Below are 13,114 nucleotides of genomic sequence, written 5' to 3' on the forward strand. Positions count from 1 at the left end.
TGCATGGTATTATTCACAAAAACAATGTGTGTGTGTGTGTGTGTGAGTGATTATGACCTTGTTTAAAACTCAATTTGCCACTTCAGCCACATGGTAATTGAACATGGCTGGAGTGTGTGTGGGGAAAAAAGGGTCACAAAAAGCATCTAAAAAAATGCCATAAAATGTAAAAAAAGTTGATATAAAAACATGTAAATTTGTATAATGTACAAAAAAGCAAAAAAAGCTGTGAATAGTACTGTTGTAGATATTAACTTATTATTTTTTGCCACTGTTGTATGACAATACATAAAAAGAAATACTATTTTGAAGCTGTGCATCTTTTGTCTCACTTTATTAGATGTTATCTATCAAAATTATTTCAGATTAAATTCTGCTTTGTTAGTCTTACACCTATACCTACTTATGAAAACAATGACTGGCAATATAAAGAGGAAGTTCTGGCAACTTCATAAAAACATTTCACCACATTGCTCCAGAATTTCCAATTTCCACATTTCAAAACATTCAGTGACGCCACTGGAATTCTTCCAAATAGTTTTTTCCTTTGGGCCAGAGTTTAGAAAAAGCAGGCCTAAAGCAATTATTGAACACAAGATTCGCAATATGCGAAGTAGGAGCCTATTATGAAAACAAAAAAAGCCAATTCACACTTCAGTCTTGCCGCATAACAAAATCACCCGCTCAAAGAAACCAAAGGTTAAAAAGGATCACTTGCCATAGTTCCATCCCCACGATCATCTCGTTTGAAAAGAACAGTTGGGGTTGGAGCGTGCACCTTCTGGCACAGAGATCAGAAACCCATACGAGACTTCTTCCGTTTGGGTTGTGAGGTCTGTGACAGCAGTCCCACCCTTGGGGTCCTCTGCGACAAGGAGACGGAGGACATCTGAGAGGAGGCCAGAGGAGTAGCGTGGCTGCTTTCATTAAACCATTCTCCTGGTGTGGCCAAATCCGGTTCCTGGGATCCAAAAAGGACACTCAAATAATCCTGGTCCCGTGCCCCGGGCATCTTCTGGGACGTGACCCCTGTCCTGGAAGTGGCAGACGTCGTCAGGTTGATACCCACTGTTGTCCAGGGTGATAAACTATCATTGCCTGGGTTTTTTGTTGGCGTGAACAATGACCCTGTGCTGCTGGGCTGGGTGTGAGGGGATGCGGCCTGTGACCTACAAGGTTGTTTATTGGGCACAAAAGGGGACTGGGATTCATTGTTGGGGTGGGTGGGTGGTGAACTACGCCCAGATTGCTGGGGAGCTGCAGTTGTCCCGTGGAGGGATTTTCTCAGCTTCTGCAGAGAGCCAAGATGTGAACTAGAACCGGGTTCTGTGTTTGGGGTTGTGGTTCCGGACCAAGAGCTACTAAACTGGCCCAATGGAGTAGTAGGCCCCGAACCCATGTGTTGGTTGGGGGTTGTAGGCCTTGGTGTCCCTGGGTCGGACAGATCGTCCCAGTCTTTGTAGTGGAAGCTGTCCCCCCGGTCGTCCTGACTGGTGGCTGACGACCAACCGGAGAAAGCGTCGCTGTCCAGATGTGATTGGTAGCTGATGGACGAGGTGAAGCTGCCTGACAGGTCAATACGCCGGTGAGCCTTTGCTTGTTTCTCCCTCCTCCTCTTCCTTCGCAGGGCCTCCACCTTGAGGGGATCAATCAATATTATCACTACAGGGTAATAAAACTGCAATGTGAAGTCTGATCAGGACAAGAAGTAACACAAAGTGTCTGCTCACGGCTGCTCTATTTGCAGCGTTTCCATGTCTAACATTTGGCAGCGGTAAGAAATAACAGCAGAGGTTGGTTACCTTCTCCTCTCGATTCAGGCCCAGCCTCTCCAACCACCAGCTCCTCCATCCACCCAGCCCCGGCTCCCAAGAAACGGTCATCCTCTCGCTCAGCGCATCGGCCCACTCGGACGTCTTGACCGGGGCTGGGATGGGCACCAGCGCCAGCGGTTTGAGATAGGTGCTGCCGTGAACCAGAACGTCCCCCCTCCTCATGGTCTCCCGGAGGTCCTTCCGGAGGCTCCGAAGACGGTCCTTTTCCAATGGGTCTCCCTGGGGGGTCTCTCTGGGGAGGAGAACCTGGGTTTTTACGGTAAGGTGAGGGAGGTGGCACCGGTCCCTCCGGGGTCTCTTGCGGAACAGCTTGAGGAGCCACTTCTTCCACGCCAACAGGGCCTCGGCACTAACTTTTGACCTTGGCGAAACCGGACCAGCGTTAGCCGTTACAGACTCTGTGGTGAATGGCGGAGCAGGACCAATGGTTTCCTGAGTGTCGCTCGGTCCCACGTCTGAGGCGAATGACGGGTCGGGGTCATAATCGGGGTCATTGACAACCACCTCAAGACCGCCAGAATCCGGGATGTCCCACGAACGCCCCTCGACCCCGCGGTTATCGTCAGGAGAGGACGTTTCAGAGGAACAACACGCCTCATCCAGGTCTCCGCTTCTTGAGCTCTGTTTTCCTGTTCTAGGCGATAGGCTCGGTAGGGTGAAACCGACATCTTGGCCTCCTACAGAGTTCTGTTTCGTCGCTGGCGAGTCTGACTCCGTCTGGGACATCAGCGTGTGGTAGAAAATGTCTCCGGCCTCAGTGAGTTGCAAGACACAGATACACTCATCCTTGCCTTGGCTGTGATGGATGAATGTGAGACCTGAAAGGAGTGAAAACATGCGAGGTGAATATTCAACTTGGGATTGCCAAGTAAGAGTTTGGGATTTCACTGGGGGCTCGGGGCGAAACCAACACCACAACTAAGCCAACAAAATGTCAATCTGAGATTGATAAACCAAGCCTTTCCCTCTGCGTGTGAACACTTCCCTGTAAACACACATGGGGTGGGAACCAGGGAGGTTAGTGAAAAGTGAAGAAAAAAAACGATTTCAGATGAAGGCCACCTTGGATCGTAAATTAATGACAAAATCTGCTGGGGACAAATGTACAAAACCACACCAGCTCATGGACTCACCCGCAGCCGGCACGGCTAGCCTGTCCTGGGCCAGACGCTGGCGATGGGGGAGCTGGACGGACAGGTGCCCCAGGCTGTCTCTGGGGCTGAGAAGGGCCCGAGGCGGGCCCCAGGTGACGCAGGCCTCCTCCCTTCCACCTGGACAACCAGGCGTCACAGACATTAGTCACCCAGTAGACGTTACAGTGGGCGAGTCGACATTACGTCAGCATTTACCAGCACTGAGATCAATGTTTACCTGGAGGTAATACAGGATTTATAACAGATGACACAGACTGCCTTGTCTCCCAGGTAACAGCAGGCTCAATGTTAACACCCAACATATTAAAGACTATTACTATTAGAGCCATGGCTTGTCAGCAACAGCATGACTCAGACAGTTAAACACACACACACACACACACACGTTTGTACAGCTACCCTCATGGGGACCAGAAAATTGCATGCTCCCTTGCCCTAATCTTAACCCTAAACCTAACCTTAACCTAACCCTAAACCAACAATGCCTGGACCTTAAAGAAACCCCAATTCTAACTATGAAATAAATTGTACGTTTGACCCTAAACCCAGAGCCGGAAATTGACTTTTGCCTCACGGGGACTGGCAAAAGGTCCCAATGAGAGAATATTTTTCTGGTTTTACTATACTCATTGGGACATTTGGTCCCCATGAGTTTAGTAAGACCTAACACACATGCACGCACGCACGCACGCACACACACACACACCAACCTGAGTACTGCAGCACTGTCACTTCCTGTGATCTCTGGGAGCCCAGTAGCACTTTGGTAGGTCCGCCTCCTGACGGTGACCCGGCCACAGCCTGAGCAAACATGGGAGGCTGCTCCATCATGTGATCCTGCTTGGCCACTGGCAGGCAGGGGAAACGCTCGTCCAGGATGTATGCAGAGTACTGCCAGAATCACACAGACATATTTGAAGTCAAATACATGTTTGTCCCATTATTTAGTTCGCACGAGACCTGAAATATCAACTCCCCGCTGTGACGCTAATCACTGGGGAAAAATACAGTTGTTAAAATGCTGCCTTTAGTTTCCTACAGTGTCATTGGAGTTCTGGCTTAAAAAGAGACAACATGTAGAGGAAAAAAAGGTCAACATTCAATAACTGTAAAGGACATGGGGTCAAGAGTCCATAAGTGAACAGAGGTCAACAATCCATAACTGAAGCGGACGTGATTGTCAAGATACACTGCAACAGAGAGAGTACGTGTAATGTACAGACGCATTGTCACCGAAGCAGTTATTACATTATCACCTGGGTGGTAATGAGGTGGTGGAAGGTGTGGACTTCACTTAGGTATTTGGACAGGATGACCCTCTCTCCACTCTTACAATCTGGAGTTTGTCCGATACGAAACAGTGTGTGGCTACGGTCTTTGACCTTTAGAGAAAAGAACAATAGATTTTACACTAATGTTTGTACCAACTCAGCATTTCTCAAAATCAATATTATAAACAATTTATTGGTTTTGGAAAAACACTGAATACTATAATCAGTCAGGTTTGTTTTGGAAATGTTCAACTCCTGACAGACTAAACCGGTTGATTTTCCAAGCCTGGTGCATCTTACTCTGATGTCAGTCAGCTCTACACCACTCCTGTCGGCATACACCATCACCCTGGGGTGTCCAGAGAAGTCGGACCACCTCCATAGAGACTTGGTGTTAAAGTACAGGTTGCAATCTTCCTGACGGAACCTCTGCAACCTGGGACATAATCAGAGAACAGGAAAACACAATGAGGACGAAGGAATTAACCACTGGCTCTCCACACTCGGTTAAGGTAATGCTTGTAGTGACAAACATTACGAAACCTTACTCGAAGAGTGTGATTCTCCGCTCGTGTCTTCAAGTGTGCACTTGCAACCGCTCACTCCATTTCATGATGGGGAATGTGTGAGACTAATGAGTGCACACTTAGTGAGAGGGGGTGGGGAGAACAGGAGAAGGGTAAATAATTGGGGCAGGGCCATGAATTTAGCGACACGGCGGTTAGCCTCTTACCCTCTCCCCAGGGTCCATAGATGGGCAGCTCCGCTCTCACTGGCCACCAGAAGCTCTCCTTGGACATGGGGACTGAAAGACATGAGGACAGGGATAAGCAGACATAGATATACATCTGTATTAGCGCTGGTTCAAACAAGTGTTTCCATGAAAACACACAAGAAATATGAATATGAACTGTGCTTTCGTCAAAGAATCCTCCATTTGCAGAAATTACAGCTTTGCAGACCTTTGGTTCTAGCTGTCAATCTGTTGAGGTAATCTGAAGAGATTCACCCCATGCTTCCTGAAACACCTCCCACAAGTTGGATTGGCTTGATGGTAACTTGGTACCTATCATACGGTCAAGCTGCTCCCAGAACAGCTCAGTAGGGTTGAGATCCATTATACACAGAATACCAGCTGACTGGTTCTTCCCTAAATAGTTTTTGCATAGTTTGGAGCTGTGCTTGTTTTTAGCCGTGCAAACAATTGCAAAAGGGTTTTCTAACGAACAATTAGCCTTTTAAAATGATAAGCCTGAATTAGCAAACACAATGTGCCATTGGAACACAGGAGAGATGGTTGCTAATAATGGACCTCTGTACACCAATACACAAAACTGAGTACACCCCTCACATTTTTGTAAATATTTGAGTATATCTTTTCATGTGACAACAATGAAGAAATAACACTTTCCATCCATCTTCTTCCGCTTATCCGGGGCCGGGTCGCGGGGGCAGCAGTCTAAGCAGAGATGCCCAGACTTCCCTCTCCCCAGACACTTCCTCTAGCTCTTCCGGGGGGACACCGAGGCGTTCCCAGGCCAGCCGGGAGACATAGTCCCTCCAGCGTGTCCTAGGTCTTCCCCGGGGTCTCCTCCCGGTGGGACGGGCCCGGAACACCTTCCCGGGAAGGCGTTCAGGAGGCATCCGGAACAGATGCCCAAGCCACCTCAGCTGACCCCTCTCGATGTGGAGAAGCAGCAACTCTACTCTGAGCTCCTCCCGGGTGACCGAGCTTCTCACCCTAAGGGATCGCCCAGCCACCCTGCGGAGAAAGCTCATAACACTAAATAACACTTTGCTACAATGTAAAGTAGTGAGTGTACAGCTTGTATAACAGTGTAAATTTGCTGTCCCCTCAAAATAACACAACACACAGCCATTAATGTCTAAACCGCTTGCAACAAAAGTGAGTACACTCCTAAGTGAAAATGTCCAAATTGGGCCCAATTAGCCATTTTCCCTCCCTGGTGTTTGTGTTACATGGTCTAAGGTGTGAATGGGGAGCAGGTCTGTTAAATTTGGTGTTATCGCTCTCACAATCCCCCATACCGGTCACTGGAAGTTCAACATGGCACCTCAGGGCAAAGAACTCACTGAGGATCTGAAAAAAAGAATTGTTGCTCTACATAAAGATGGCCTAGACTTTAAGTTTACCCTGAAACAGAGTTGCAGCACAGTGGCCAAGACCATGCAGCGGTTTAACAGGACAGGTTCCACTCAGAACAGGCCTCGCCATGGTCGACCAAAGAAGTTAAGTGCACATGCTCAGTGTCATATCCAGAGGTTGTCTTTGGGAAATAGACGTATGAGTTCTGCCAGCATTGCTGCAGAGGTTGAAGGGGTGGGGGGGTCAGCCTGTCAGTGCTCAGACCACACACAGCATTAAATTGGTCTGCATGGAAGCTTCTTTCAATGATGCACAAGAAAGCCAGCAAACAGTTTGCTGAAGACAAGCAGACTAAGGACATGGATTACTGGAACCATGTCCTGTGGTCTGATGAGACCAAGATAAACTTATTTGGTTCAGATGGTGTCAAACGTGTGCGGCGGGAACCAGGTGAGGAATACGAAGACAAGTGTGTCTTGCCTACAGTCAAGCATGGTGGTGGGAGTGTCATGGTCTGGGGCTGCATGAGTGCTGCCGACACTGTGAATGCTAACATGTACTGTCACATACTGAAGCAGAGACTGGGCCGCAGGGCAGTATTCCAACATGATAACAACCCCAAGCACAACTCCAAGAATACCACTTCCTTGCTAAAAGAGCTGAGGGTAAAGGTGATGGACTGGCCAAGCATGTCTCCAGACCTAAACCCTATTGAGCATCGGTGGGGCATCCTCAAACGGAAGGTGGAGGAGCACAAGGTCTCTAACATCCACCAGCTCTGTGATGTCGTCATGGAGGAGTGGAAGAGGACTCCAGTGGCAACCTGTGAAGCTCTGGTGAACTCCATGCCCAAGAGGCTTAAGGCAGTGCTGGAAAATGATGGTCAAAGTGTAATTTCTTCAGTGTTGTCACATGAAAAGATACACTCAAGCATTTACAAAAATGTGAGGGGTGTACTCACTTTTGCGAGATACTGTAGATATTCCATTAAAAATCAGATGTTTCCAGCTCCAACAGTCACAACATTAACAATCTACACTGCGTATCTGATCAATTAGATGTTATTTTAACAGAAACAAAATTACTCTTCTTTCGAAAACAAGGACATTGCTAAGTGATCCCAAACATTTGAACGGTGCTGTATAAATTATATATAATGTACAACTACGAGAGCAAATGGCATGTTTGTGGTAAAATTCAGTAAGTAATCCCCCAGTAGAAAGACATGCATTCACATTATAAAACAATATGAATTTCAATGTGCTGAACTAACTGCCACAAAACCTCAGTTTGTAACAGAAACACTACATAATCACAAACAACTCTGACGACTTAGACGAAAAAGTGATGAAGAGAAACTATTTTACATGGACAATATGGGAACAACCATAGCTAGCCTGAATCAACTGGAAATCCATTTTGTTGGTGAATCACAGCGTAAGACACAAGGTTCTAACATGCCAAGTAATCTCAGAAAATGGCTTCTCAAGGACAGAAGTGATCATCAAACAAAGATTCAGAGCCCAAACGAAAGCATCAAAGAATACCAATCATTCCACATTGACAAAACGAATGCCATGAAGGCTTTAACAATGAGACTCACAAGGAAGAGTAAGCAAACTTCAATGACCAGGAAGTATTTACCAGCAGCGTGGGTGGATCTAGCTCCTTACTTGGATGCATTCTGGGATTTCTGTTGTTGTAAAAGTGGTCCCGTTGAGCCAAAACCGGTCCCCTCAATAATGCACACTGTCATTAATGACCAGATAGGTAGCCTTGTTAACAAAACCACTAAAAAATGTATGGAATGTCAAGGATAGTTAGGTTGACAAATTATTATACTTCTAGATTATACACATTGAAAAAATAGGTGATGTGAATTCTGACTGACTGACAGCTGTGGTATGTTGTATGTAAGTTAAGCAGTAAGTAAGTGTCCCTGACTGCATCTTGAAACTCATCTGAACTCTTTTAACAGATTAATTAAAATACTTCCATTACCACATGTTGTGCTTTGTTCATTTCTATGTTCATATTTGTATGGTCTTCTTCCCAGCACAGACCTTTTCCCCCTGATTCCATCAAATTCATTGATTATAATGCAGTTATTACTAAGATGTGTGATTGATTCATCCAGCTCATTTAAAATGTATGCAATTACTACAAGTTGCTCTGAATAACAGCATCAACTATATGACTAAAATGTTAATCTTTAATTAATCGGTTTGGACTCTGGGCTGTAAAGGGACTCACTAAGTTAAAGAAAGTGTAGATGTTTCACAACAGATTATAAAAAATAAATTAAATTACAATCTTGGAAGTCCCTGAATCCACTTCTTTAATCAAGGAAAAAAAATAACCTTGGCAGTCACCAGGAATGAGAAAGGTCAACACTAGTTATGTAAACTGTGACCTAAAAACAACCGTCGAACAATATAGTTACTAAAAAATAAAAACAGGAGGCCCATCTCATAAATAGGACAAATGAACAGATAACATTTTACTTGATTTATTTTTGGCCCACATAAGAAATACCCTGATGCATCAGAGTGTATAATGGCTTAGTAAACTTTTGACCAAATCTCAGCACCATCCTACACAAAAGGCAAGCTGCTGTCCATGACATCTGACCTCACCAGACCACAGAGCCTAAGCGCTTTTCCTTTTCTACTTCATCATTAAATGCCCACACCTGGCCTCCGGGTCTATATCAGTCCCTGGTTAAAGGGTTACAATGAAAAGTGGAACTGGTGTGGAGCTCCAGAGTTGAGGTCGAACAGTCCATTTGGTACAACATAACAAATGACAAATTACACTCCCATGAGCTTCAAACCAGAATCCTCTGATAACAGACACACAATTCAGAAATTTATCAGAGAAACACCTATGCGTTCAAATGCATTAGAAATAGCAGAGCTCCACGTTACCTGGCACTGAGGCAAGTAGCTGGGTGCTTGGTCTTCACAACCTCCAGAATCTTAGGCTTGTTCTTCTCACTGACCCTCCAGACACCACACAGGTAATCAGAGCGCACTCCAACCTCATCTACGGCAGGAACACAGCAAAACAGCCAGGTGAGTTACATAGACATAATGACATAGAACAAATGAACGGTACATATAATTTAAGGCAGCAACAACTAGTCAAGAAATACATTTTAAAGAAGAATTTTGACCACAGAAAGAGTTGGCTGCAAATATCACTATTGATCAGTTGGGACTACGTGAGGGGCTGCCAAAAAGAATAAACATCAAAAGATGGATGACACTTGATCGATCATCAAAATAGTTTGCTGCTGCCCTAATTTTATGACGAATTACATTCAGTTAGCCACACTGAATTCTAAATATCCCATCTGCAATACAATTTCCAGGCCGTGTTGAAACGGTCAACAGCACAGCACAGAAGTTGCATTGTACAGACCAACCAAGGAGGGGAGTTCAGGGGTCGGTGCTTACAGTGAACCTGGCGAACCCCTATGGAGACCTGTCTGACCGGGCCGCTGAGTTGGAACGACAATGGGGTGGGGCTCAAGACAAAACATGGCTTCCCTTCCTGGAACTCCAACGCCACCCTATGGAAGTCTGTGGTACTGCATTGAGGTCATTTGAAATTGTTCAACCAAAACAAAAATGACACGCTTTATTATATGGGTATGACATAATGTCACACATTAACATCATAGCTGGCAGTTTTAACCAGGTGGTGGCCACAAGCGGTTAACGGCAGTCTGTCAGTACAGCCACATCAATACACATTCAAGACAAACTAAAGGATACTAAGGTTGTCAAAGCCCACTTTCCCAGGATACACTAGACAGCCTTGCTGCAAGGCGCCGCTGGTGCTGAAGGGTATGTACTCAAGGGCGCCCCCTGTGGTGTTGTCAGAGAACTGCGCCTGTTCCCTCTGATGAGCCAGTTCCTCGTGGAGCAGGTCAGCGAGTAGGTCAGGGGGGATGTCATGGATCACATCTGACAACAGGTTGACGTACCTCTTGACCCCATATCCCATGCGATTATAAGCACACCTGTTGTTCAGGACAGAGAACCATTCAGATGCACCAGTGTGATTGGTTGACGCACAACATGGGGACCGATTCACTCTGTTTTAAATCAAAAGGTCGATATTACATTCCCGTGGGATTGGAGTGACAAGTGCGCAACTCTAGTTTTCCGTTACACAAAATGAATGACTGAAAAACGTGGCAAAGTTTCACCCAGGAGTTCAACACTACCTGGCTGGCAGACAGGTAAAAGCCAAAAACCTCACAAGGAACAAGCTGGTAAAAACAACGCACGGACATCCAATGTGATAATGTGACCGCATTTCAACCATTTTGAGAGGCACATTAGTCACGAGAACGCTGCATTAACAAGGCCAAGCTCCTCCAAAAACACACTGTCAGGTGCCCCCCCACCCCCCCTTACTTGGACATTTCTCTACCAATCGTAGTCAATAAGAGGCACTGATGTGCAGCGGATCATATGAGGAAGGAGGCGTTGCGCACCCAATCAGCTACAATCGGTTGCCCCTCAACGCTACCATCTCGCTCCTCTAAACCAATGATTTTTTCAGGGGGACTAATCGGACGGAAGGAGATTTCAAATATGTCACAAGTTGCGTTGTGTGATTATAGAAAAGCTTGTGAATACAGGCAGCACCACATGAGAAGAAACCTTCTCTGTGGCCGAATTAATCGCAGTGTTGGACTTAAACCAAGTTTGACTTTTTAGTTTTAGAACCAGGCTTAATCTTTGTAGGTGAAACTGGCCTACGGCGTTCGGACGAAGCACGGCGTTCGGGAAATCAGGCCATGAACATGTGACTGACATGAAACGCTAGGATCACCAAAACAAAGGGTGCGGCTTTGAGAGGCATTTCAAACGAGTGAATGGGATGTTCACAGCCTACAGTTTCCGAAAAGAAGTAACATATAGAATGGAAACCCTCAACCTACAGTAGCGTTTCAACTAAGAGACAAGACTTAGGTTAACTCATTGTACTTACTTTATGGACGTCAGTGATTCAATAAAGTTGTCTGTCTGCCACATGTGATCCGCTTTTTGATCACTTGCCTGGAGAGTTAGAAACATGCAGTGAAACTTAACTGCATTGCTGATAGTTTAACACTCCTATACAACACATTTGACAGGACAGTCACCTTTCTCTTTCCCTGTCCAAAGTACCAGTTCTCTCCCAGGACATGGCTCATCGTGCAAAAGGCATCCTTATAGTTATACTGGTAGAAGTTCTGCATCTAAAAAGAAGAAGCCATCCACATCAAGAGCCAAGAACTTCTCACTCTGAATTGTGCCTTTACAGTGATCAAGTATTCACGTAGAAATGACAGCGATGGGTATTTGCGTACAAATGATCTTACATGCTCTGAGAAGTCCAGAGGATCTGGGAGCGCTGTTGATGACCACGTAACGGCTATAAAATGTAGAAGCCATATTTGGTCAATAAAACGTGGAATTACATGCCAAACCTTAGCAAACGCCTGAAACAATATGAAAGTTACTGACAGTCCATGCCACGATTGTTACCTCTTTTAGGTTTCAGAAGGGGCATTGGTACAGGTTCCAAAGGCAACCATGGTTCTCCCTTTACTTGATGTTGAGATTGGAATTTCCAGTGTACTTTGGGCAGAGAAGCGCCTTCCTTGAATAGAAAAACAAATACACGACTTGAAAACAATACTCTCTGGCCATGCATACCATAACAGGGAAATTACATGTGAGGCACTTTCCAACCAGTCACGATGAGGCCAACTGAGATGGCAGGGAAAGGGTATTGCCACCGATTTCATCATAACTCACCTCATGTCGAACCGTGTTAACTTCGAACACCTGACCATACGAACCCCAGCCTCCGACATTATGTTGGAACTTCGAAGTAGGAGGCCCAGAGTTAAAATAAACCGGAAAAAGTGTATGAGGAAATTTATAATCCATATCCAAAGGAATGGGAATCTCAGTTCGGCTTCGAATGACAGGTCTAGGCATGTCCTAACTAGCTAGCTAGTTGGCTATCTACCATGTGGCTAGGTTAGCCGCCACTACCTAGCCAGCTAGAAATACTCATACTCATTGCCACGCGTTACAATATTGCATTTATTTGCCAGAACAACATCTCCCAAATAAAACCCCAGTAAATCCTAAAATGCGCACATTATTTAGAAAAACACAGCGGTGAAACTCCAGTGATATCGATGTGACACGTGCAGCACAACAAATACGCGCTCTCCCCAGCTGGACGAAAAGGTAGCGTACAGCGTAAGCATTGAACACTAGGCGCGGCTACCCCGGCCTGCTCACACCATTGGTCGGACATATTCTACGTCGTTAGAGTAACGGCCCGTTTGACCAATAAGATCTGCGTACCTACAGATTCTTTATGCACGTCTTGACAGCCGTGCCAGTGGACTAAGTTAAAAAATGCTACTCCCTAATATCCTAGATTAGTTAGCATGAGTATACCTGTCAGAACAATTGAAGTAATACACCGCAACTTTAGCCCTAAGGCGCCGATAGTTGTTATTTTCAAAATCAACAGGCTGCGTGGCAGGGTCGGTATAAGAACGCCTGTAAAGCCGCATATGCGGGAGACACCTACCACTAGGTGGCGTAAAGGAAACAGGCTAGCTACTATTAGTAGATAAGGTTGGAATAAGGCTACGGCGGTTAACTATGCATATGTTATAATTAAAATGTGTACAATAATATATATATATATATATATATATAT

The 13,114-nt window shown here is 45.6% G+C and overlaps 1 protein-coding gene across 2 annotated transcripts; it reads right to left on the reverse strand.

Moving 5' to 3' along the window:
* Positions 1-317: 317 nt before the first annotated feature.
* taf1c (TATA-box binding protein associated factor, RNA polymerase I subunit C) lies at positions 318-12,654 on the reverse strand. 2 transcript variants are annotated; one of them, XM_020042799.3, is made up of 15 exons: positions 12,187-12,654; positions 11,914-12,024; positions 11,748-11,800; positions 11,529-11,624; positions 11,375-11,442; positions 10,147-10,394; positions 9,826-9,951; positions 9,295-9,412; positions 4,994-5,065; positions 4,561-4,696; positions 4,246-4,371; positions 3,700-3,880; positions 2,969-3,106; positions 1,803-2,653; positions 318-1,636 (listed from the first exon to the last, which is right to left on the reverse strand). In XM_020042799.3, exons 2-15 carry the CDS (start codon positions 11,936-11,938, stop codon positions 794-796), a joined length of 3,081 nt encoding a protein of 1,026 aa, XP_019898358.2. In that variant the 5' UTR covers positions 11,939-12,024; positions 12,187-12,654; the 3' UTR covers positions 318-793. The 2 variants fall into 2 exon arrangements, with proteins under 2 accessions (XP_019898358.2, XP_010891903.2); XM_010893601.4 differs by having other exon boundaries at positions 11,914-12,028.
* Between the last annotated feature and the right edge of the window lie 460 nt (positions 12,655-13,114).

Source organism: Esox lucius, chromosome 23 (genome assembly GCF_011004845.1).
Source record: "Esox lucius isolate fEsoLuc1 chromosome 23, fEsoLuc1.pri, whole genome shotgun sequence".
Classification (NCBI taxonomy): Eukaryota; Metazoa; Chordata; class Actinopteri; order Esociformes; family Esocidae; genus Esox; species Esox lucius.